Raw genomic sequence first — 27,504 nt, 5'->3', positions numbered from 1 at the left:
CAAAATGTGTATGTATTGATGAAGCATCTCAGTGGGACTCTCAGTCCAACTGATTTGACTATAGTCATTTGTTAGCCTCTTGCTTTTTCTTGCATGGAATATTAGGCCGAACTCTTGAGGGACTATAGTTCTCTTTTAGGAAGTTCTACAATGTTGATAAAACACATCATTGATAAATAAGCAACTCAAGGAAGAGATTTCATCAACTATTTCATTTATACTTTTCTGTTCATCCTCCATGATTGGGAAACATTTTTGGCAGGCATTTATTTCCATTTGATTCCTTTATTGATGTTAATACTTAGAAGATAATGGAACAAAATTATTTCTGTTGTCTTTTAAGGATTATTGTAGGTATAACATGGGAGACATTTTTTTAGAGGAGAATCTTTCACTACATTTTAAAAAATACTTGTTTTTTTTTCCCAGTTGCATGTAAAAACAGTTTTTTAGCATTCATTTTTTAAAAAATGACTTCCAAGTTTATTTCTCTCCATCCCCTCTCTCATCCCTGAGGTGATAAGCAATTTGATTTAGGGTATACATGTGCAATCATACAAAACATATTTCCATATTAGTCATGCTGTAAAAGAAAACATAGACCAAATTTTTAAAAAACCATGAAAAAATAAAAGTGAAAAATAGTATGTTACAGTCTGCATTCAAACTCCATTAGTTCTTTCCTGGAGGCAGATAACATTTTACATCATGAGTCCTTTGGGATTGTCTTAGAGCATTGTAGTGCTCAGAATAGCTAAGTCATTTACAGTTGATGATCGTACAATATTGTTGTTGCTGTATACAGTGTTCTCCTGGTTCTACTCACTTAACTCTGCCTTCATATAATCTTTACAGGTTTTTCTGAAATCAACCTGCTTATCATTTCTTATAGTGCAATGGTAGTCCATTATAAACATATGCTATAACTTGTTCAGCCATTCACCAGTTGATGGGCATCCCCTCAGTTTCCAATTCTTTGATCCCACAAAAAGAACTGATATAAATATTTTTGTATAAACAGGTTCTTTTCCCTTTTTTTAAAAAAAAAATGTCTTTGGGATATAAACCAAATAGTGATATTGCTGGGTCAAAGAGTATGCAGTTTTATACCCCTTTGGCCATATTTCCAAATTGCCCTTTAGAATGATTGGATCAGTTCACAGCTCTCTCAGCACTGTATTAATGTCCCAGTTTTCCCACATCCCCTCCAACATTTATCTTTTTATTTTCTGTCATATTAACCGTATCTAGCTAATCTGATAGGTATGAAGTGATACCTCCATGTTGTTTTAATTTGCTTTTCTTGAATTAATAGTGATTTGGAGCATTTTTTTATATGACTATAGATGGCTTTGATTTCTTCATCTGAAAACTGCCTGTTTATATCCTTTGACCTCAAAGTCCTTTAATATAAGAGCAAGGTGGAGAGGAAGATAGAAACAAATGCTGAAGTGAAGATGGAGAATTCCACGTGTGGGGGAGAATGAGATATAATTCATCCAGTTGTGGAGAGAGGATAGACAGTGATAGAGTGACTTCTGGTGGAGAATCAGATTTCTACTTATGCAGGAAAATGGAAGGGCTGTGAAAGAAAATGATGCTACTAGGAAGGGCAGTTTTTTTTAACAATATGAGACTTTCAGAAGGCATAGTGGTATAAGACTTTGGCAAGTGAGTAGGCTGAGATGAATGGGGGTGGAAGGAGCAGTGAGTGATAGCTGGGAAAGGAATTTTTTCATCTAGTACAGAGGTTCTTAACTTTTCTTTTTTATCATGGACCCTTTTGACAATCTGGTGAATGCTATTGGCTCCATTCTTGGAATAGTTATTTTAAATACACAAAATAAAGTACATAGAATTACAAATGAAACTACTTAACAAAATATAGTTATAAAAATACTTAAAAAGAACAAATTTACAGGGGCAGCCAAGTGTCACAGTGAATAGAGTACCAGCCCTGGAGTCAGGAGGGCCTGAGTTCAGATTCAGCCTTAGACAACACTAGCCATGTGACCTTGGGCAAGTCACTTAACCCCAATTGCCCTGCCTTTCCCCCTATAAAACCAAAACCAAAACTAAAAACAAAAAAAGTTTTTTTTTTTTTTTAAAGCAATTGGGGTTAAGTAACTTGCTCAAGGTTACACGGCCAGTTATTATCTCTGGGTGTGGCGCTGAGTATCTGAGCCCGGATTCGATCCAGGTCATCCCGACACTGGAGCCGGTGCTCTTACTCGCTGAGCCACCTGGCCTCCCCATAAAAAAGTTTTTTTTAAAAGAACAGATTTTTATATATATATAAGCAGGACCTCCCCACTGCTCCGGCTTCCACCTTCCCCAATCCATGTAAAAAGGGGACTCTAAACAAACTTTGAAGCTACAGAACCCACCAAATGACACAGAGAAGCTAACCTCCCGCTGAGGACAGGCTGGCAGGAATCAGCCAGCACAGCGCTCTGGGAGCCGAGCCCAGCCCCACACCAAGGCTTTAACCCCAGGGTGGGCCTGACCAGCCACCGGCCAGAGGGACTCCAGATCAGCAGCAGCTGTGGCTGTTTCCAGATTTATCAACACATAGATGCAACGGACAAAGTGAGAGGTCAGTTCAGTCTGGACTTTTGGGACCCAGTGAGACCCGGGCACAGCCAGCCAGCCCCACATGGCAGCTTCAGCTCCTGACCTGCAGAGTGTAGGGAGACCAAGCACCAGTCTGAGGGGTAATCGCTCTTGCTTTAACCTTCTTGGATCTGGATTGCAGTGTTGGGTGGAGGTCCTGGGGTGCGTGTCCAGTTTGCCAGAGTGTGTGGAGACCTCAGAAAGGGCACCCATCTAATACTTCCGGCAGCTGAGAAAACCCCAGTGTTTGGGACGAAAGCTCCCCTGTCTGGTGACAGAGTACTACTGTGGCAAAAAGCCCAGGGGTCAAGTGACTGAGGGGAGACATGACCAAGCAAAAGAAACAAAGCAGACAGAAGATTCCAACATTAGACTCCTATTTTGGGGACAAAAAGAACCAAAGCATGGAACAGGAGGAAGACAGAGAAGTCAGAACTTCTGCACCAAAAGCTTCAAAGGAAAATACCAGCTGGTTACAGGCCATAGAGGACCTTAAGAAGCAGATAAGAGAAGTGGAGGAAAAATTGGGAAGGGAAATGAGAACGATACAAGAAAATTACGAAATGAGAGTCAACAGCCTGACTGAGGAAAATCACAGCTTAAAAAATAGGCTAACTCAAATGGCAGAAGAGGCTCAAAAAGGCAATGAGAAGAATGCCTTGAAAAGCCGAAATTTGCCAGATGGAAAAAGAATCTCAAAAGCTCACTGAGGAGAATCATTGCTTCAGAATGAGATTGGAGCAAATGGAAGCTAATGACTTTATGAGAAATCAAGATGCTGTTAAAACAGATCCAAACAAATGAAAGAATAGAAGGCAATGTGAAATATTTCATGGGAAAAACCACTGACCTGGAAAATAGATCCAGGAGAGATAATTTAAAAATTATTGGACTACCTGAAAGCCATGATCAAAGTAAGAACCTAGAAATCATCCTCCAGGAAGTTCTCAAGGAAAACTGCCCTGATGTATTAGAACCAGAGGGCAAAATAGAGGTTGAAAGAATCCACTGATCACCTCCTGAAAAAGATCTCCAAAAGAAAACTCCTAGGAATATTATAGCCAGGTTCCGGAATAAGGAGAGAATATTACAAGCAGCCAGGAAGAAACAATTTGAATATTGTGGAAACACAATCAGGATAACACAGGATTTGGCAGCTTCTACACTGAGGGATCACAGGACTTGGAATATGATATTCCGGAGGTCAAAGGAGCTGGGATTAAAACCAAGAGTCACCTACCCAGCAAAACTTGAGTATCATGTTTCAGGGAAAAATATGGTCATTCAGTGGAATAAAGGACTTTCAAGCATTCTTGTTGAAAAAACCAGAGTTGAATAGAAAATTTGACATTCAGATACAAGAAGCAAGAGAAACATGAGAAGGTAAACAAGGAAAAGAAATCATGAGGAACTTATCAAAGTTGAACTATTACCATTCCTATATGGAAAAACAATAATTGTAACTTACGAAACCTTTCTCAGTAGTTGAAGGGAATAGAAATACATATATATATATATATATATATACACATTTATATATATATGTCTATATATGAGGGTTTATGGGCATATGTTTACAGGTATACATAGATAGAGGGCACAGGACCAATTTAACAGGAAGGGATAATACTTAAAAGGTGATATTAAGAGGTGAGAGGGGAATATAATGAGAGGAGATGGGGAGAGACAGAATGGGGTAAACTATCTCATATAGAAGAGGTGAGGGAAAATGGTCACAATGGAGGGGAAGAATAGGAAGGCAAAAGGAAATGGGTCAACCTTATTCCCATTAAATTTGACTCAGGGAGGGAATGAAGTACACATTAAATAAGCTATCTCACCCTATAGGAGAGTAGGGGGGAAGGGGATGAGAGGGGGGATGATGGAAGGGAGGGCAGGCTGGGGGGGGAGGGAAGTTGGGAGCACCCACTTTTGAACAGGGACGGGATCAAAGTAGAGAATAGAACAAGTGGGAGGTGGGATAGGAGGGAGGGAAATATAGTCAGTCTTTTACAATATAGCTACTATGTTATTGTTTTGCATTAGCAACACATGTACAACCTATACTGAACTGCTTATCTTCCCAGTAAGGGTGGGTGACAAGGGAGGAAGGGAATGAATCTGGAATTTAAGGTTTTAAAATCAAATGTTTAAATATATATATATATATGTATGTATATATATGCACACTATTATTAATACTATTTTACATGTAATTGGGAAATAAGATATACAGGCACTGGGGTATAGAGATCCACTGGAAAAGTCGAAAGGAGTATGGGAGAAATTATGGGAGAGAGCGGATTGGAGGAGGGGATATCCTGTGGGACTGCTATTTTGGGGCGGTGGGTAGGGGAAAAATGGGGAGAAAATTTGTAACTCAAAATCTTGTAGAAATGAATGATGTAAATCAGAAGTTAATAAAGCATTTGAAAAAAAAAAACAGATTTATAGACCCTCAAAATCTGTTTCTAGATCCCTTGAGGGTACCTGAATCCTAGGTTAAGATCCTCTGATTTAAGCATTCTTCAAAGCTCTATCACAAATATCTCAACAGGGCAAAGAGTTCTTTAAGATAAGGAATAATTTTTCTTAATATACTTACAAAAAGTCCTAATAGTTATTCTGTATTTAGCCTGGTTTATAACAAAACTATTTTTCTTTTAAAAATTCAGTCTAATTGCTTGACCTTCTCTTAAGAATAATTTGTTCACTGTTACCCTGTCCACAGATAGTCTCACTATTTTAATGAGTCATTTAAATAAGTTATGTGTTTAGTTTCAGTATCTGATCTTGGTCTGCTATTACCTTGTCATGTGATATGCCATAAGACTAAGCTGTGATAAATTCTCACTTGACTATTAACCCTGCCTCTTAGGTTTCTGAGCAATAGCTTAGAGGCAGAAATTCCAAACAAATCTCTTTATCTTCTCACTTCATGCCATCTACACCCAATGAATCTCATTAATTAATAAATGTACAACTATTTCGATAAGCGAAATTGCTGATCTGACCTTTTTATAATTTCCTTTCTTCACCTTTTTCATTGCATCATAGTTTTATTTTTTTTTAGTGCCACCATTTATAAACTGAAAAAGTGTTTTATGATTAGTAAATCTTTTTTTCTCATTTTAAGTTGTCAAAGAACTGTTATTTTCAAATTTCTGTTCATAGATTGGCTTCTTCTGTTATGTTGATCTTTATTTTCCCCTTATATAACATCAGAAAGGATGCAAATGAAGCTACTAGAGAATATTAATGACATACATTATTATGAATTTCAGTACTACAGGCATAAGAACACTTAGAATCTGAAAACATGGTATGAACTTTTATTTCATAGCAATTTAACTTTTATGTCTTTAAAAGGGACACATAATTTTTTATTTGTAGATGACTTGGTAAATAATGGAATTTCTGAGGGGAGGGATGAGAAAAAGTAGTATCAAGGAAAAATTTTTAAAACCTTCCCCTCCTTTAGGCACCACCATGCTTTCAGGCTCCCAGGATCATAACTGTGGCATTATCTTACTCCATTTATCTAATTGGTTGTTAAATAAGATCTGTCATACTTGATCATCTACCTGCTCACAAGGCCACCCCCCATTAGATTGTAGGCTCCTTGGGGGAGGGACTTTTTGCCCCTTGTTGTATCCCCAGCACTTAATTAATTGCACAATTCCTGGCAATTAATAGGCACTTAATAAATGCTGGTTGATTGAAGAACAGAGAGAAAGCCAATTTGGGTGAATTTTAGAGGCAGGAAGGTGCAGTAATGTATAATGAGTATGCAGTTAGACTTTAAATAAATGGGACTTTACATTTTAATCTAGAGGCAATAGAGAAACCACTGAAGTTCAGTGAGTTAGAGGTCTGACAAGGTCTGGAAATTATTTGGGCAGCTGTGTGGAAGAAGGAATTAAGTAGGGAGAGACTTGAGGCAGGGAAACTGAGGCCACTGCAATAACAGAAGCAAGAGTTGTGATGTGGACTTAATCTAAAGTGGCAGTTGTGTGAGGAAAGAGAGGTTGAAATGAAAAGATTTGGCAAATGATTTGATAGGTGGGTTAAGAACTTGAGGCACCAGATGAATGGTGGCACCTTCTACATGAATTACAGAAGCTTGGATGAAGGGTAATTTTGAGGCAAGATAGAGATTTCTCTTTTGAATATTGACTGAATAATCTCATGGGGTAATAAATTTTGGACTTTTCAGAGGTCGTTCTGAGGAGAGTTGTTTGTAGACTCCAAACTGCTTTTTATAAGAATGTCAGCTATTTTCTTTTATTCTTCTCTGGACCAACTGTCTTAGTTTCTTGCTGCTTTTATCTTCATCTGCATCACCACCTGCCTGTTAGACATTTTGAAATGTATGTCTCCCCGGTTCAAACTCATTAAATCTAAAACAAAACTCTCCCCACTGCTACACCCACACACCCAGCCTACCTTTTTTACAAACTTAAATTCCCTAGTGCCTCACCATCACCCATATTTACAACCTCAGAGTCACCTTGCTCCCTTTCTTTTCATAGATTTGTCTGTTCAACTCACAATATCTCTTGCATCTGTCTCCTTTCCCCACACATGACCACCACTTTAGTTAAGGAAGGCCTTCTTCATCTTTGCTCAAAACTATGGACAGTAGCTTCTAACTGATCTTCCTGTCTCAAGTCTCCTCACTCCAATCCATCCTCTAAACAGCTGTCAAAATGATATTGCTCAAGTTAAATACAAAGAACTGTTTGGCATTTAAAACCCTTCCTCTTTATCTCTTTAACCTCAGTACACAATTATTCCCATTTCAACATTGTACCTGAGAGCCATATTAAGAAATGCACAGCACTTTCTCCTCACTTCTACCTGTTAGGATACCTAATTGTCATCAAAACTCAGCTGAAGTCCTACCTTCTAAAAAATCTTTGATGTTCCCTCCAACCTTAGCTACTGGTGCCTCACCCCTAAAAAATTTAGCTTGTAATTATTTTGAGTGTTTTATGCATTTGTCATTCAGTTAGCAAACATTTATTAAGCACCTGCTATGTGCCAGGCACTGTGCCAAGTACTGGGAATATAAAGGAACTAGTCAAGCAGCTTGATCTGATTAATGGAGAAGACACTGTATAAATAATACATATAGACAAGTTGCAGGCTAAATTGGAAATTATCAACAGAGGGAAGAAATTAGAATTAAAGGGGATCAGGAAAGGCTTCCTGTAGAAGATGAAATTTTAGCTGGTACTTATAGGAAGTTGGGCAGCTAGGTGACACAGTGAATTGAACTTGGAATCAGAAAGATTCATCTTCTTGAGTTCAAATCTGGTCTCAGACACATACTAGCTATATGATCCTAGAAAAGTCACTTAACCCTGTTTGCCCCAGTTTCCTCATCTGTAAAATGATCTGGAGAAGGAAGTGAGAAATCATCTTTGATGCTACCCTCTCGCCCCCAACAACAACAACAAAAAGAAGTCAAAAAAGGGTCATGAAGAGTTGGACACAACTGAGATGACTGAAAAATAGCAACACGTATAAGTCAGGGAAACTAAGACGTGAAAAGGAGGGAGAACATTCTAGGTATAGGGAGACAGTAAAAATATCCGGAATTGGGCAGATGGAATGTGCTATTTGAGGAATATCAAATAAGCCAGTGTCACTGTATCATAGGATGGTGATACAAGACATAAAAAGACTGAAAAGGTGTAGGGGTAGGTTATGAAGGAATTTGAATGCCAAATAGGATTTTATATTTAATTCTGTGGGGTGATAGGGTGCCACTGGAGCATATTGAGTAGGGGGCCACTGATATGGTCAGCCTGGCACATTATAGGAAGATCACTTTGACTGAGTGTAGGATGGACTGAGTAGAAGATGGACTGGAGTGAGGAGAAACTTACACTAGGGACACCAGCCAGCAGGCTACTATAATAGTACAGGCATGAAATGATGCATTATGATGCATGAAATGCCTGCATTAGGGTGGTGACAGTGTCAGGATAGGAGGGAACACATATGAAAAATCTTTTAAAAAATCTTAAAAAGATAAAAGTCAGTAGTCCTTGGCAACAGATTGGATATGAAGGGGGTGGGACTGACACATAAGTTGTGAGCCTGGATAACTGGGAGGGTGAACAGTGGTTGGTACTGTCAGGGCAGGGCAGAGATAATGAGTTCCGTTTTGAAAATGTTTAATTAATATGTCAGTGGGACATCAAGTTCTAGATGTCTACTAGGCAGTTGTAAATGTGGGACTGGAGGCTAGCAGAGAGGTCAGGGCTGTATAAGTTATTTGATAATTATCCGCATAGTTGTGAATATTTGAATCCATGGCATCCCATGAGAGAGATGCCTTAGTAGGACAGTACTCTCTTAGAAGAGAGCTTAGGATAGAACCCTGTGGGATATCTAAATTAACTATATTAGTGATGGATGAAGATACAGCAAAGGAGACTGAGAAGAAAGTAGATATTTCCTTGGTTAACATAGATATTGTCTCTCTCGATAGTATCAAAGCTCCTTGAGGACAAAGACTGTCTCATGTGTTACTTTGTATCTCATCATCTAAATAGCAAATAGGTGCTTCATAAATACTTGTTGATTGATTGATTTGATGTGTCTAAACTGAAAAATCACAGTATTTTTATTCTGTCCTCATACAATAATAATGTCCGTCTAGTGTCTCTCCCTCACCCCACTAATTCCTTTGATCATTTTAGTTTTCCTTTTCTGAGCCTTTTCCTGATACTGATGTGTGGATATTAAGATATTTTCTTATTCTATGTTTCTGTGGTTCGTTATTTTCTTAGATCCAAAAAATGACTAGTATTCTCTCCTTTTTAAGGAAACTCAGACAACCCTTCTATTTTATTTTTTATTTCTATTTTGAGGGGTCAAATTTTGTCTTTAGCAGGCAACAGAGAGTGAATTTTTGGTTCTACTTTTCTGGTTTAATTTTTTTTAAATCTGACAATATCTATTTTTCTCTTCTACAATATTTTAGGATCTTATATTTTAAGAATTTTTTTCATTCCTCCATCTAATGATATTCAGTGATTGTTTCCCAACCCCTGACTAGAAATAATGATTATCAAGAAAATCATAACCACTGTTGAAAAACTTATGTATGCATTTTCTCAGGATGTGAGCAATCATACCCAATCTTAGGGTGCATTTAAAATCATTTGTGGTAGAAGAATTAGACAAATACTAATCTTTTCTAGAAAAAGTTTGCAAGCAAAGAATTGCAAATAAAATGTGGAAAGCAGTGAGGACAAAGTACATTGAAGTATATTTTAAGATAACTTTCAATGTTATTTAAATAAGGAGCTAGAGTCAAGTAAGGGATCATAAGAGAAATTTGCTCACAAAAAGGAAGTAACCAGTAAACTTTATGTTTCCTGTCATATATAAGGCTCTTTGCAAACACCTTAACCTTATAGTTCCTTAGTCCCTTCATCCTGAATCTTCTTTCCATTATCTGTATATGTGCCATGATTTAAAACAATGAATGAAAAACAAGAAAAAAATCCGGAATTCCTCTATTTGATCATAACTTTTGATAATTTCTTTTCTCCCTATAACTTAACCATCCTAAACCAATTCTCCAACCTCATCCTAACCTCCAATCACTTCACCTTTTGGCACTTTTTTGGGCTATTATCCCTGCCGTGACTTTAATTTCTTCTCTTTCCAATCCTGACACCATAATTAATTTGATACTGTCCTTTATTCTGGAATATCTTGCCCCCTCCTCCTATCATCTCTCATCCCTTTCCAAACCTCAGCCCTATATTAACTCCCATCAGTCTCCTTATCTCCTTTTTATATATTCCTAAACCAAACTGGAGAAAATCATACAATGGAACTTACTGGGTCAATTTTCTGTTCTGTAATTGATTGCCTATCCCACTTTCATTAGAGAATATTCCAAAATTCTCTTATTTCTTCAGTCCTCTTACATTCCCACACATATTCAGAGTTGAGGACAACACCTCTTATTACAATTATTTTTTTAAAAAGAGCTCTCTTCTCTACCTCTTCTCCTTTTCTAAATTTTAAAGTTCCTGACCAACCACATCTACTCTTTCCTCCTTTATTCTAGCCTATGATGAGGTGGCCCTTTTCCTTGCCAAAACCAGCCCCCCTGCTTGTGTCCTTGGTCTTTTGTAACAGCACGCACCCTAGCATACTCAGGATGGCTGCTAGCACAGATTATTTGATCTGTTTTTCTAAAGGAAAGGAACTCAAAAGGGGTTAACAATTTTACTTTAATCAAACATATATATCATTCATTTAATTCAGGGGAAAAATTCAACGCCCTGAACTCCATAAAATACAAACAGAATTTACAAGCAGACAAAAAATACAAAGAAAATAATGCAATTCAACAGACGGGGCTTCTAGCTATCTGACCATTACATACATACATAGTTACCAGAGAGAGAAGCACCAGCATCTGGATTTTCAAAGCTGGGGGCTCAGCAGTCAGCTACCCAGAGTCTCATCTGACCAAATCACACAACTCTTCCCATAAGTGAGCTCCAAAGCAAAACCTCACCTCAAGAGTATATGTGTATATATATATATATATATATATATATCCTTCAGAGGACATGACATGACATAACCTTCATGACCCATTGCCTAATTACAAGTAACAAATGGTGTGGACCTTCCTGAAAAACAAACCTCCCCTAAGCAAGCTTCATTTGTTGGTGTCCAAGTAAGGCCCATTAAGGAAGGGACAGGGAAGATCTTCAGATACCCTTACCATTACATCTTATCACTCCCATCTTGTACTATAGATTGCAATTGCAATCCTTATCTACTGGTTCCTTCTATCTTCTGTAAAATATACCCTCTCCTCAAGCTAATGCCTTGTATTTCTCTTATCAGCAAAAGTCCTAGCAGGGACAACCTTTTTAGAAGCATGGAGAATATTATTTATTGTAATTATTTCATGAAGCTTCTGCTCTTTTTTTTTTAGTCCCAGAAATCCTGGATAGAAAATACTTTGACCAAGAGGGAATGTGTTTATATTATACCAAGTTCAAAGGACCCTCACAGGTAAGCAAGCTATTTTTCCTTCAACAAATTTCTAAAAATGTTTAAGCAGATTTTTTGATGCATTAGCTTATTTTAAGTCACTGTTATCTCCACATGATTAATTACTTTGAGTCATCTTTCTGTTTTGGAGCATCTCTTGAGGGAGGAATGTTAGGTGGCAAAACAATGATTTCTTCTTATACCTAATCTCTATGAGCATAAAGCATTCTGCTACAAAATTTTTACAATTCAGGTCATTGAAAAGTGGCTTTTCCCTGCCACCTCAATAAAGAGCCATAAATATGTTTATGCATCCTTATTTAGTCTGTTTTACTTAGATTTAATCTCTCCCTTAATCTACCCTCCTTCCAATCCTTCCTGCTCCTTTCTCTTTTCCCTTCTGCTTCTCTGTTGCCTATAATGTATTTCTCTGTGTATATTCTTACTTCCCTTCACCAATTCATATGATAATGAGGTTCAAATGTCAACCACTCCTCCCCATCCCCACCTTCTCTTAAATTGTTAATATAGCTGTCCACTTCTCTTTCCTTCCTCTTCCATTCTCTTTGCATTTTTTTCTTAAGATAGTAAAACAAAACCCTCCTAGGTTTTATGTAAACTCTTTTACTACCCTGATGATGATAGGGTTCATTGGGGAGTATATACCATCTCCTCTTTATAAGTAGTTTATCTTTGTTCAGTCCTTTGTCATTATTCATTCCTGTTTACCTTTTTCTGTCTCTCTTCAGTCCTGTATTTGAATGTCAGTTTGTATTTAACTGTGGTCTTTTCATCAGGAATGCTTGAAAAATCCTCTGTTTCATTAAAAGTCATTTTTTTCCCCTTGTAGAATTATGTTCAGTTTTGATAGGTAAGTTGTTCTTTGCTTTAAAGCTATATGAATGGTTCTGACTGTGGCACCTCAGTACTTGAGTTCTTTCAGCCTTTTTGTACTATTTTTTTCTTTGACCTGGAAGCTCTGGATTTGGGCTATAATATTCCTGGGACTGTTTGTACCAACAGGTAATTGGTAGATTCCTTCTGCTTCCACTCTGTTCCTGGTTCTAAGAGATTTGGTCAGTTTTAAGATTTCTTGAAATATAGTGTTTAGGTCCTTTTGTTGGTCATTGCTTTCAGGTAATACAATGGCTTAAATTTTTTCTCCTCAGTCGGTTTCTTTAGTTAGTTTTTTGCTGTGAGATACCTCACATTTTCTTCCTGTTTTAATATTTATTGTTGCTTCATGAAGTCATTGGTTTCTTTTTGGTCCATTTGAATTTTCAGGGAGTTTATTTGGAGGCAAGGTTTTGTACCTCTTTGTTCCATAGCTCTCATTTCTTTTCCAATTTTACATCTAGCACTGATTTCATTCATGAAAACATTTTAAATTCTTGCTTCATTGATCATGTTTCTTCACAATTTTAGAAATTCTAGTTGAATTTATGCTGAAGCTGGGTTCCCCCCTCTCCCCCTCCTTAGGCTTTGCTTATAGATGTTTTGGAGTCATTCTCTTCTTTTGAATATTTGTCTTGAGCATTCCTGTCACTATAATAATAAGATAATATCCCATAATGATGGGATTTTTTTGTTTGTTTGCTTATTCTTCCAGCCTGTTTCCTGACTTTGAACTTGATGTTAGGGCTGGTCTCTGATTCCTAGAGGGAAGGTGTAAGTTGGCTTATCTTAGTGTAGTCTTATTCCAGGATCTGCTATTGTTGGTCCCCCTTAGCCTTGGACCTAAGGCTGCTCCCTATCTTAGATGACGCATTTGCATGTGTGATCAGGGATTGTGAATGACAAAGATGTCAGTAGGCACCTGTTCCCACTCATTGCAGTGTCTCCATTTGGGTCAGGTACCTTCTGTTGCCGTAGTGCATAATCTCTGTCTAGGTACCCGAGAGTCCTGTGTGCTTGATTTTCCTGTCTAGACCATCCCCCACTTCCCGAGTGTCTACAGTCTGAATTTTTCTTAGATTTCCTCATCAGGATTCAGTCTGGTTCATTTTTTAGATTTGTTTAGAGGAATTTTGTGGCATAGCTCACTGGACTGCTTCCTGCTCCTCTACAGTTTTGGCTTCCTGGTCTTCATTAGAAGTTTTTCAGTTGTAGTTGTATTTTTCAATAATAAGAGATTAAAGAAAAATTTTCTTTTTGTTGAGAAAGGATACACAGAAGAGGTAAAATTTGAAAGGCTGCTAAAGTGAGGAACATGGATCTAAGAGTGGGGGGTAAAGAGGGAGAAATTTAATAGTTTTCAAGAAAATGGTGAAGACTTTGAAGCAAAGAGTTGTCTTTTTAAAAGAAAAGTAGTGGTGTTATGTGTTTCAGCAATTATCTGAGGCAGTGATGTCAAATTCAGATACAAAGAATTCCCTGTCGATTGCATAATGACTTAACAGTAACAAATTAACTGTATTTGTTGTATTTTTATTTATTTTATTAAATATTTCTCAGTTATATTTTAATTTGTTTCTGGTCTCACATCAGTTTGACACCTCTGCTTTAAGGCATTGATATAAGAATATTTTATTTCTGTGAAAGGCAGATGACTACTCAAAGCTCCTTGTATATTTGACTTGCTTTTTAGATAATAGGACCTCATTGGTCATATCCTATAAGCATAGATACAAATAATCCTTTTTAGAATACTCATAAACTTTATCCTATGTATCTAAAGCTTCTTATTATATTCAGTAAACCCTCAATTTGTTGCTTTGGTTGGTCTGGTCTAAGACTTTCTATGGCCTCTTCCTCTACCCCAGTTGGACAGATTATAATCTGTACAAGTGTTATTCTTGTTATGGATAGTAGACTGTAGACTTTTCTTTGAAATATGAATATTTGATTACATTAGCTCTAGTAATGAGCTTCTGAAAATACAGTTGTTTACATTTCACTTCAAGATAGGCAAAGCTGTCAAAACCAAACAGTTGTTAAAGAAACCTTAAGCTGTGCCAGTTTTTAAATAAAATACATTACGATGCTGTCCATAGTTATAAAACATGATTACTTAACAAAAGAATTGTCAGGTTACTTTGAAAAGCAGATCCCTTTAGTTGATCAAAAATAGAATAAGATAGGATGGTTTAACATAAGGAAAGCTATTAACATAATTGATTATATCAATAACAAAAATCACATGATGTTATCAATAAATGCAGGAAAAGCTTTTGACAAAATATAATGCTTATTCCTATTGAAAAAAAAAGTGAAAGCATAGGTATAAATGAATTTTTCCTTAAAATTATAAGAAACATCTACCTAAAACCATTAGCAAACATTATTTGTAATGGAGATAAGCTAGAAACCTTTGCAATAAGAACAGGAGTAAAACAAAGATGACCATTATCACTAGTATCATTCAGTATTGTATTAGAAATGCTAGCAATAGCAATAAGAGAAGAAAAAGAAATTGGAATTACAGTAGATAGTGAGATAATAAAATTATCCCTTTTTGCAGACAATATGATGATATACTTGGAAAATCCTAGAGATTCAACTAAAAAGCTAGTTGAAACAGTAATTTTAACAAAGTCATGGGATATAAAATAAACCCACATAAATCATCAGCATTTTCTATATGTTACTAACAAAACCCTGCAAGAAGAGATATTTAGAGAGGTACCCATTTAAAATAACTACAGACGGGATAAAATACCTGGGAATAAACCTACCAAGACAAACCCAGGAACTACCTGAGCATAATTATAAAATGCCTTTTTTTTTTTTTTGCTTTTTGGAGGGCAGTTGGGGTTAAGTGACTTGCCTAAGGTCACATGGCTAGTTTTTGTGTTACACATCTGAAGCCAAATTTGAACTCAGGTCCTCCTGACTCCAGGGCCAGTGCTCTGTTCACTGTGCCACCTAGCTACCCCTAAAGTGCTTTTAATACAAAAAAAGGTCAGATTTAAATAATTGGGGAATTATTAATTTTTCATGGGTGAGAAGAGCCAATATAATAACAATGACAATTCTGCCTAAACTAATCTCCTTATTCAATGCCATCCCACTTAAATTACCAAAAAATTATTTTATTGAGCTAAAAAAAACAGAATTCATTTGGAAGAACAAAAGAGCAAGAATATCAAAGGAATTATTGAAAAATGGAATCAATGGAAAAAAATTAATGAAAAAAGGGAAAGAGGTTTAGCAGTATCAAAACTATATTATAGGGCAGTAATTATCCAAACTATCTGGTACTGGCTAAGAAATAGAAAGGGAGATCAGTGGGATGGAGTAGACATACAATATACAATAGCAAATGATTATAGTAACCCTGTATTTGACAGATATAGAGATTTTAATTTTAGGATAAGGATTCATCATTTGGTAAAAATTGTTGGGGAAACTAGAAAGCATTTTGCATACACTTTTTTTTTTTAAAGCAATTGGGGTTAAGTAACTTGCTCAAGGTTACACGGCCAGTTATTTCTGGGTGTGGTGCTGAGTGTCAGAGCCCAGATTCGATCTCCAGGTAATCCCGACACTGGGGCCGGTGCTCTTACTCACTGTGCTACCTGGCCACCCCTACTAGAAAGCATTTTGGCAGAAATTGGGGTATAGACCAATCTCTTGCACAGTTTACCAAGCTAAGGTCAAAATGGATATGACCTAGATATAAAGGGAAAATAGCCTAAGAAATTAGAAGAATGCAGAACATGTTACCTATCAGACACTTGGATAGGAGAAAAATTTATGAGTAAAGAAGAAACAGATTTGTGAGATGTAAAATGGGTAATTTTATTTACAGTAAAATTTATAAAAAGTTTTTATACAAATAAAACCAATGGGGGCAGCTAGGTGGCACAATGAATAGAGCACCGGCCCTGGAGTCAGGAGGACCTGAGTTCAAATGTGGCCTCAGACACTTAACACTTACTAGCCGTGTGACCTTGGGCAAGTCACTTAACCCCAATTGTCCTGCCTTCCCCCCTCCAAAAAGAAAAAACAAAACAAATAAAACCAATGTAACCAAGATTAGAAGAAAAGCAGAAAATTGGGATGGGTAGAATTTATAGACAGTTTCTTGGATAAAGGTCTTATATCTCAAATATATAGAGAATTTTGTCAAATTTATAAGAATGAGCTTTCCCCAGTTGATAAATGGTCAAAGGAATATGAACAGTTTTTGGAAGAAGAAATGAAAGACATATATAGTCATATGAAAAAAATGCTCCAAATTTTTATTGATTGGAGAAGTGGAAACTAAAATACCTTTTGAGATATCTCTTATACCTATCAGATTGACTAAAATAATAAAAGGGGAAAATGACAAATGTTGGAGGGGATGTGGAAAAATTGGGACATTAATACACTGTTGGTGAAGCTGTGAACTGATTCAACCATATTTGTAACACCAATCACAGCAGCACACCTGAGGACTGCTGCTGTGAATAATTTTAAGGGTCTAATGGCATAGTATAATAAATTCTATTCAGAACTAAGCATTGTTCAGTAAAATAAAGCATAACATTCATAGCAACATCCTTAAGCAAAACATATCATTCAATATATACATACATATCTCATAATATTCAGTATGTCATATGGCATATAGCATATATCATTGCATTAAGTATCGTTCCCCAAAATACTTGTTTACACAATCAGGGAGTTCCAGGCTAGGATCTGCCCTAACACAATGCACCATTTTGGAGAACGATATGGAATTATGGCCAAAGAGTTATAAAACTGTGTATACCCTTTTACCTAGGAATACCTGTATTAGGTTTGTTTCCCAAGGTGATCAGGAAAAACGGAAAAGAACTTATTTATTCTAAAATATTTAAAGCAGCTCTCTTTGTGGTGGTGGCAAAGAGCTGGAAAACAAGGGGATACCCATCAATGGGGGAATGGCTAAACAAGTTGTGGTATGTGATTGTGATGAAGTACTGTTGTGCAATAAGAAATGACGAACTGGTTGATTTTAGAAAAGCATGAAATAATGAAGAGTGAAATGAGCAGAACCAAGAGAACTTTGTAAAAAGTAGTAGCAATATTGTACGAAGACAGGCCTGCACAACATACAGCCTGGGCTGCTTGTGGCCCACCAAAGGATCTTGGAAGGCCCTTGAAAACTGTAGTTTTGCCACTGCATACGTGACCCACAGCAACCCACCATTGTCAGTCTGTCTCTAATATAACCTATCTGTGGTGTGAAAAACATTAGCCAATTTTAATTTTGGCCCCTACCTACTACCAAGTTCTATTTTAAGAAAAACTGTGAATGACTGAGTTTTTCTGAGTATTATAAATACTCAAATCAACTACAACGAACCTATGAAGGAAGATGCTATCTACCTCCAGAAAAAAAAATGAGTAAATAGAACTATGCATAGTATTGTTACTCGCACATGTGTATATGCATGGACAAGAGAGAAATTTACCTAACTGGGGCGGGAAGGAGATAGTTCAGAATTAAATGTAATCCCCAAAACATTAAATTTCAAAAAATATTTTAAAAATAGAATAAGATTTATATTCATCTTTTAATTGAGAGCTCAGTTGTGCAGATCAATTTATACCTCTGTTATAAGTGTGACTAAACAGCCATTTGCTTTACATTTTACGGAGAAGTTATACATAAATAATTTTAATTCTTGTTTAAAATGAAATGTATTAATTTGTTTTACAGATGCCTTCCAGGATGTCAGATTTGTCAGCAACTTGTCAGGTAAGTTAGGCTTTATCCTAGATGAATATTATGATTTCATTATTTCAGAGGCATTTGAGCAGGTGAGCACCCTGAAAAATGGAAATTCAGGTACTTTGTAGGATCAAAAAAATTTAGCAAACTCAGACTTAACAAATTGTCATATAACTAAAAACTTTATAAAAAAATTTTTTTACTACTATTAACCTTCCAATTTCTTAAAAGTTGATATTATCCAACTTTCTAAAAATCTTTATTTGTATGAGGTTAACACAAAAATGTGGGTATCTGACTTTTGAATCAATTTTTCCATATGTTTTAATATAAATCTGTGTAAATCATTTAATTTCTCTATCAGAGGTTCTCAAAGTGGGCAATACTGCCCTCTAGTTGGTGCTGGAATGATCCAGGGGATGGTAGTAGCAATTGGGGGGTGTTGAATAAAAATAAGGGGGCAGAGGAAGCATTAGGAAAGAAGAGAATTTTGCAAAATCATTCATACATATTTCATGTCATGTAAGAGTTAAAGTTGAAGTGGTTACATTATTTTTCAAATAAACATACAGAATAATGCAAGTTATAACCTATCTGTGGTCAAGTCTGCTGACAAGTCCTAAACAAGCAAGTGTTTGCAGGGGAGCGTATGTGTGTCACACATTATCGGGAAGTCCAGCATGCATCTTCAGGAATATGTGCATGGAATGACTTGTTTATAGTATGATACTATGCATTACATGACGCAATAGTGCATCATCAGAATTTCAGTTTAGGAAGAAATGCACAAATTTACAATAAATTATTAAATTTAAGATACATCATTTTTTTAAAAAAATTATGTTTCTTTGAAATGATGCAAATTTTTTTAAAAGTTAAAGAAAGTAGATTTCCTGGGGAGCACTGAGTACTTTTTTTTAAGGGGATGGTAGACCAAATAAGTTTGGACACCTCTGCACTAGATGATCTTTCATCCAGTGTTCTTTATTGTTTTGACATTCTGTGATTCTATTATGTATAAGGCTCTAAGAAAATAAAAAAGAAAGTACTCTTTGTTCTCCTAATGGGGAATCCAAATAAATGCAATATAACTTGAGGAAAACTCAAGCCCTCAACTTTGGAAACATGAGGGAAAGTTTCATGGATGACTTTACAGATGAGCCTTGGTAAGAGTTTAGAGGTAGATAGGATGGATTGCATCTCATGCATGACATACACGTTGTACAAATGCCTGATGTGTGGTAATCAGGTGCAGGTTGTAATTTTGTTTGACTGTAATGTCATATACATTAATGGGAATATTGTCAAGTAAGATTTGGTAGTTGATTTGGTTTCAGAATGTGTATGGTTTCTTATGTAAAGCTGAAGGTTTTTGGTTGATGTATTGGAGAGTAAAGAGACTATAAGCCCAGATACCTATTAGGAGTCTGTTAAAATAATCAAGGTTAAGATTTGATAAGAGTTTAATTGGGATGATAACCCTGTGCTTAGATTGAAGGGGACAGATAATAGAGAAATTTTAGAGAGAAAATTGACAGACTTTGGCATCTGATTGGGTAAAGAAATTAAGGAAGAGAGAAGAATATGCAGTGAATCTGAGGTTATAATCTTGAACTATTGGAAAGGATAGTGATGCCCCCTAACAGAAAAAGATATTTAGAGATGTTGACTCATCGAGGAAGATAAGGTCCATTTTAAACATATTGAGTTTGGATACTTTTGAGAGAATTCACAAAGTAGCAAGCACAATGATCTACCAAGAGATAGGGTAATGGTGTGCTGAGGTTTTTGAGTGTTCACTACGGAGAATATGATAGCAAGTCAATCAGGAAAGAATAAAAGGATTTCTTTGTAGCAGAAATTGAGTTTATAGAGCATAAATTTTAGATGGACACATTTTCCTCTACCACTGTTGCTTAAACCAGCTCTAGAGTAGAAGTGGGGAAGGTAGATTACAGGATTGATTGTGTTTGCAGATTGCAAGGGTGATTAAGAGTTTGAAGGGAGCTGAGGTCAGAGCAGTGGAGAACTGGAAGAACTAGGAATGATGGAGAGAGTGGGAGTCATGTTGAGGAAGAAGGACTCATTTCAGGAAGAATAAAACAAATAGCATTACAGACAAACTAGAATTTTTGATCAGAGTGGGAAATTTCAGAGTTTAGATACATGGACATAGCGTAGTGTGGGGTGATAATAGTGTGTCACCCCTGTTTAGGGCTTGAGGTAACATTGTGATTATGGGAATTGAGGTTGATCAATTAGGAACCCATGTGTTATGAGAATATCTAGTATAGATGTTGCTTTTTCCTTTTTTAATTTGTCATAAAGTGGAAAATAAATCAGGATGAGATATCTTTTCCTCACACAAATCTATCTCAACAGCAAACTATTACTTTTCATACCTTTAGGTGGTTGAAAATTGATTATTTGTTCTAGCATAAGCCTAAGTGATTTAAAAATAAAAATCATCGTGCTCTCATCTGACTTAGACTTTCTTTAAACCCCTCATGCAGTCTTCTAGGATTTGGTCTACATTTTTTTAAGAAGTAGCTTCTGAATTAATTAGGGACATTTATCAATTACTAAAAAGATATGGTATCTTGAAAATAAATTAGTAATTTTTCTTTAAAAATGTTCTGATATTAAAAGATTAGATTTTTCATTCTCTTTATTGCCTTGTCGGTGTGTTAATGCCCAATATTTCTGTGTTTTAGTGAATTCCTATGAAATAGAAGGGAATGTGTTGTTAAACTGAATTTCCTTTAGATAGTGCTGCTTAAAAAAAAATAATTTCCTCTTTTTTTTTTAAAATAATTTTCTTTTTCCAAAGGTGCTTCTGTGGTCGTTTGGTCAGACAACATGCTTGTTTTACTGCAAGTCTTGCTATGAAGTACTCAGATGTGAAATTGGGTGAACATCTAAATCAAGAGATAGAAGAGTGGTCAGTGGAAAAACACACAGAACAGAGCCCCACTGATTCTTATGGTGTCATTAATTTTCAAGGGGGTTCTCATTCCTATAGAGCTAAGGTATATACCATGTATTTTTCTCCCATTATGTTAATAATTACATAAAATAGTTAAAGGACAGAATACCCTTGTCAGGGAAATCTTACTATTAAGTAATAGTAGATTAATGGTTATCCAATTGAACAATCACCTTTTTTTCATCATTTTCTATATGGAGAGCACTGTAAGAAGAATTAGAAGAAATTCAGAGATAATTATGATATGGTACACAGCATCAAAATATAATACAAAATAAAACATAAGTTCTTATGAAAAGTATGAACACTGACCATTTCCTAAGTTTACCTAGAACTTTTTTTTTTTGGGGGGGGGTGTAATACTTTTTAAACAACTCCAGTAATAAAACATTTCTAAATAGATTCTTTGTTTATGCTTAATTCTTTTCAGTTTAGTGGTGTTTGAAATTAGTAGACAGTCTACTCTTTAGGAATATTTTGTTAACTTAGCAACTTCAGTTCTTTGGCTTTATGTTAAAACACTCTTGGAACTATTTTGCAACAATTTTTGGTGTGCTCTATCTTCCCATTTTCTTAATAATGATAAATAAAATGTCTTTCTAGGAGTCAGAGGTACCATTGTTCTGACTTTATGGTACATCTTCTCCTCCTATTCCCTCTTCCCCCAAAATTACTTATACAATTCCTGAGTGTAAACTTGATTTAGAGAATAACACAAGTGACAAAGATTAAAAAAAACAAAACAGTGATGGACTAAAATATGGCAACTATAATTTTCTTTTTACATTTGTGAATTTGGAGTCTTGATCATTTTTCAGCATGTGCTGATTCATAGTAATGTGAATATTTTAGATTGTTTAAAGCCTGTTCTTTCTGCTTTAAAAAAAAAGTTGTCCTTTTAAATTGTGGAATGTGCTATACACACCTCAGCATTAATTGATTTATCTTCTTGTATACTTTAGTATGTGAGACTGTCATATGACACCAAACCCGAAATCATTCTCCAGCTTATGCTTAAAGAATGGCAAATGGAATTGCCTAAACTTGTTATTTCTGTACATGGTGGGATGCAGAAATTTGAACTTCATCCACGAATCAAGCAGTTGCTTGGTAAAGGTCTCATTAAAGCTGCAGTAACAACCGGAGCCTGGATTCTAACTGGAGGAGTGAACACGGGTTTGTGTTGGGTTTCATAAAACTTTAATTTTTTTTTTCCTTTTTGGAGGGGGGAAGGCAGGGCAATTGGGGTTAAGTGACTTGCCCAAAGTCACACAGCTAGTAAGTGTTAAGTGTCTGAGACCGGATTTGAACTCAGGTAGGGCCTCCTGACTGCAGGGCTGGTACTCTAGTCATTGTGCCACCTAGAAAATAACATTTTTGTTATTTTGCAGCTGTGGTTGGCATATTAAAAATAAATATAAATATCCAGACATTAAAAATAGTAATTCATTCTTTTTTCTGAGATGATAGGAGAAAATCTGGAAAGAATACTTCTAGTTACAGATATATTGCTATTACTATTCCAATAACATTGACACAAGGAAGTAACAATTGGCAAAAGCTTAATTTGTAGCATCTTTTTTATGTGACTACCTCCCTTTAGCCTTTCCAAAATTTTTTCTAACTATTTTCTCATTATATAGTCTCATAATAATTCTATGAGATGGATAGGGAAATTTTCCTCATTTCATAGATGAGGAAGTTAAGGCACTTAACTCTCTTGCCCAGAATTATGTAGTTAAGCTGGGACTAGAATCCAGGCCAACTACTTTCCACTAGACACAATTCTGGTTAAATTATGTATATTTTATGGACGTAATTTGTAAATATGTCCATTTATAAATTGATACACCTTTTTTCTTTTTTAAAGAATCAACCCAAATTGGATACTGATTGAATATATGGGTGAAGGTTGATGAAGGAATAGAAGATGAGCCTGGATGACTAAGGTTTAAAGCCAGTGACTTCCCCTTTGGAGGGAAAGATGATGAGTTTGAGGTGTCAGCAAAACATCTAGGTGACATCAAATAGATATCAAAATGTCTGAATAGGCAGATTTCTACCTGATGTACTGCATTATAATGTACAGGCTTCCATATGGGCTACAACATAATGGAGACAATTTAATAATTCTAAGCAAACTTTTCATTCTCGGTTGAATCCCCTTAATATTATTCCATTCTCAAGCTTTTCGCAGTTAAACACACTCTTTGACAAAGGAAGCATGCTTATTTTAGTATCCCAAGTAAAGTAAAAATGGGAAGGTAAATTCACTATAAATATAACCTAATATTATAAAAACAAATGCAGATTATTTTGGATTAAAAATATTTTTAATTAACTTTATTTTTAAAAAACAAGTTATATTGATATCTGTTTTCCCTTTATTATTGAAAATTATTTAAAGTACATAAATTGGGGCAGAGAGGTGGCTCAGCAAGTAAGAGCACTGGCCCCAGTGTCGGGATGACCTGGGGATCAAATCCAGACTCAGATACTTAGCACCACACACAGAAATAACTGGCTGTGTAACCTTGAGCAAGTTACTTAACCCCGATTGCTTTAAAAAAAAAATAAGGTACATAAATTGAAAACATACAGAGATGAAACCTTTGCATAGATAAAGTGATATTATAGAGTGATACGGCTCTCTCCTTTTAGAGATCTTTGCAGTTTACAAATCAACAGGGGCAAAGAGGGAAGCTTCAGATTTAAACATAGTTAAGTGAACCATTCTGTAAATTACTTAATCTGAAGAATGTGGAAAAACTCCATAGCAGTATAATAGAAACCTATTTGTTAAGAACTAGGTCACTGGGGTAATCAAGAGTTGGTTTTACTTGCCTCTTATGAACTCTGGTAGGCCACTTAGTCTATTCGAAAGAAAATTGATACATCTGAGTTTAAGTCTCTGTAAATTTTCTGGTGTATCACTCTGGGCAAATCACAACCTCTCAGAGCCTCTGTTTTTTCATTTTTAAAATAGGGTTAATGATACTTGAAACAACTGCTTAGGTTTTTATAGTGAGAAAAGTATTTTGTGAAGTGTATTGTCATATTTACATGTATATACACATGTGTATATATGTTTCATATATTAATATATTTCATAAGTTAATATTTTAAAGTAATGTCTATGGAATTTTGAACACATAGAAAGCTAATAATATATAATAATCTTATAAAAATAAAACCTTGTGTTCATAGGTGTGGCAAAACATGTTGGTGATGCCCTCAAAGAACATGCTTCTAGATCATCTCGAAAGATTTGCACTATTGGAATAGCACCATGGGGAGTTATTGAAAACAGAAATGATCTTGTTGGAAGAGATGTAAGAAGGAATTTTATTATTTGCTTTTTGCAGATTTGTAATAATAATTTGTCTATCAGTAATGGTGTGAAAAAAAAACTCAGTATTGTGTTGATGTGCACTAAATAAGAATCTTGTGACTTATTTGGGATTAATGAACTTTAAACAAGAATTCAGTAGTCAATAAATACTAAAGACTTACTATGTGCTAGGGATACCCCTGCCCCCAAAAAAAGGCAAAAAAGAAAGATGACCTCAAGGAGCATAATGTCTAATGGAGAAGACAACACTTAAATGGAAGCTGGAGAGGTGGGGGTGGGCAGGAAGAGCGGGGAGGTACCTGATGTTGGGGGTATTATGGAGAAATCAGGGGATTCCTAAAATAGTACAACCAGATAGGAAATGAGGAAGGAGCATAAGAATATGTGATTATTAAAACTTAAGTATCTAAAAATTTCTGAATTTCACAGTTTCTACTTGATGATTACAGAAACTAGCAGTTCATTTTTGGCATTAAAGTTCTCTGCAAAATTATTAAATTAGCACAATTTGTTCATTTATCAGCGAATATTTTTCATTTCTCCCTCTTTTGAAAATAATGGGAATATATAAATTGGGAGAAAGAACCTGATGTTAACTGCTTCTTACAGTGTTTCCTCATCATTGTTAAATAATAAACTGCAATTCTTTAAATGATTATTAATCTGGCATTTGACACTTCCACCCTAGATAAGTCATTAAAACTCTGTGAGCTTTGGTTTCCTCACCTGGAAAATAGGGACAATAATAGTATCTACCTCACAGGGTGGTCATGAAGACCATATGAGGTAACCGATATGTAGTATATTATAGACTTTAGTGCTAGCCACTTTGTCATTACAATCTCTAGAATTTTAGAGCAAGGGAAATGCCAGAGAATACAAATAATGAATCTTCCAAAGTGTTCACATAATTCGAATTTACACCTACTATTTCCATTGGACTGGAACCAGTTTGTGTGTTTAATATAATTATAACTTTGAATAATGTGAATTTGAATACATGCCACCACTTCAGGGGATTTATTATTCCCACTAATCAAGGTTCAGCAGTATTTCGATTTATTTTTTTCTTTATATTTGAGTATTTCAGTAGATCTCATGGGTGTGAGATTGCCTCATATTGGTGAGAATACAATTTATCTAAGTTTTTACATTCTCCACTTTTCCATGAAATCCCAAATGTCTTCCACAGGTGGCTATTAAATATTAATATGCCTACATTATATAACTCAGTGTCATTTTATGAAGAACTTTTAAAATCACAGTCACTTAAATTTTATTTTAAATAAAACTTAGCAAGAGAACAATTTTCAGGCAGATGTGACAGCAGTAGGTTATGGAACTCTCAGTAATAGTATGTAGAAAAATTGAAACAACAGGCAGTATTTCAGTGAACATTGCATTGTGTCAGAGATACATTGGGGGTTAGACATAATCCTTGTTTTCATGAAACCTAAAATTTAGTATGAGGATAAGCCATCTACACAGATAAAATAATATACAATATTACAAGAGGGAAGTGGCATTTGCGTTAGCCTTTAAAAGATAGGTAGAAATTATACAGGTTACTAGGTTGGGAGGTGGGGATGGGGTGAGAGTAGAAGAAGATATTTCTGGAGGACTATATTATTTACCTAGATTGGAAAGGGACAAGGTGATCCTAGATTATAAGAGAGCCTTCTTGATTATAGTCAGTGGAGTTTGAATTATACCTAGTTTTCATTAGATGTTGTATAGTTTAACTCCTCCATTTTACAGATGAGGAAACTGTTGTCCTATACAAGAAAAAGTGTCACAGAAATAATAAGTAACCCAGAAAGTATTTGAACTTAGGACCTCTGATTTCAAATCCAATGCTCTCTTTTTTTATTACAGTTTTCAGTTTTTTTTTTTTTAGTTTTTAGCATTCACTTCCATAAGTTTTAAATTTTCTCTTCCTCCCCAAGACAATAAGCAATCTGATAGGACCTCTACACATACATTCCTGTTAAACACATTTTCACATTAGTCATGTTGCATAGAAGAGTTATGACGAATGGGAGAAAGCATGAGAAAGGAAAAAATAAAACAAAAAATAAAATAATCTCTTTCTCTCTGCATTCCAGCTCCATAATTCTTTCTCTGGATGTGGATGGCATTTTCCATCATGAGTCCTTTGGAATTGTTTTAGATCCTTGCATTCCTGAGAAATCTATCAAAATCAGTCATTGCACACTGTGGCTGTTTTCTGTAAACAGTGTTCTTCTGGTTCTGCTCACTTCACTCAGCATCAGTTCATATAAGTCTTTCCAGGATTTTCTGAAGTTTGCCCATTCATCATTTCTTATAGCATAACTGTGCCCTCTTGATGAGTAATAATTGGTGGGCTTTATACACCACTGGGTTTTGACCAGAATAATGTTATAACCAGATAATCTAAGGAAACAGTCTGGAAATGTGGAAGGTCTTTTAGGGGACTATTATATTAATCCAGTCCGCCATGTTACTAATATAGACTTTTACTAAGGTGATAGCAGTGGAAATAGAGAAGAGGAAAGGATGCTAGAGTTGTTTTAATGGAGAAATTGTTTTTAGATCCCACTAATTAGTTGTAGGTAAAGCTATAATAATCAGTGAGCTTGCCTGGGGGAGAATATGCAAAGACAGAATGGGATAAGGTAGGAGATAGAAATTTGGAGTCATTTAATTTATGGGATCAATATGAAGACATTGAACCAACTGAAGGAGACACAGAAGTAGTCAGATAGGTTAATGGAGAATTGGAAAGAGCTGTTTCAGAAGCCAAAAGAGGAGAGAGCCCCAAAAGGAGGGGCTGGCTACATCAGTGTTAAATACTGTGAAGAAGTCTCAGGCAGTTTTAGCCCT

General features: G+C 35.7%; 1 protein-coding gene across 1 annotated transcript in view; it reads left to right on the top strand.

Moving 5' to 3' along the window:
- TRPM7 (transient receptor potential cation channel subfamily M member 7) overlaps window positions 1-27,504 on the top strand; it is a 163,672-nt gene that overhangs the window by 36,018 nt on the left and 100,150 nt on the right. The window contains exons 2-6 of the mRNA XM_069098043.1: window positions 11,597-11,676; window positions 18,290-18,328; window positions 21,132-21,330; window positions 22,250-22,463; window positions 24,495-24,619. Of these exons, the coding sequence (XP_068954144.1) occupies window positions 11,597-11,676; window positions 18,290-18,328; window positions 21,132-21,330; window positions 22,250-22,463; window positions 24,495-24,619 (657 nt within the window). The remainder of the gene's footprint in view (window positions 1-11,596; window positions 11,677-18,289; window positions 18,329-21,131; window positions 21,331-22,249; window positions 22,464-24,494; window positions 24,620-27,504) is intronic.

Source organism: Petaurus breviceps, unplaced genomic scaffold, assembly GCF_028583685.1.
Source record: "Petaurus breviceps papuanus isolate PSGF00001 unplaced genomic scaffold, PetGlider_PUasm1.0 37, whole genome shotgun sequence".
Lineage (NCBI taxonomy): Eukaryota > Metazoa > Chordata > Mammalia > Diprotodontia > Petauridae > Petaurus > Petaurus breviceps.
This window is presented reverse-complemented; position numbering and strand designations above follow the sequence as displayed.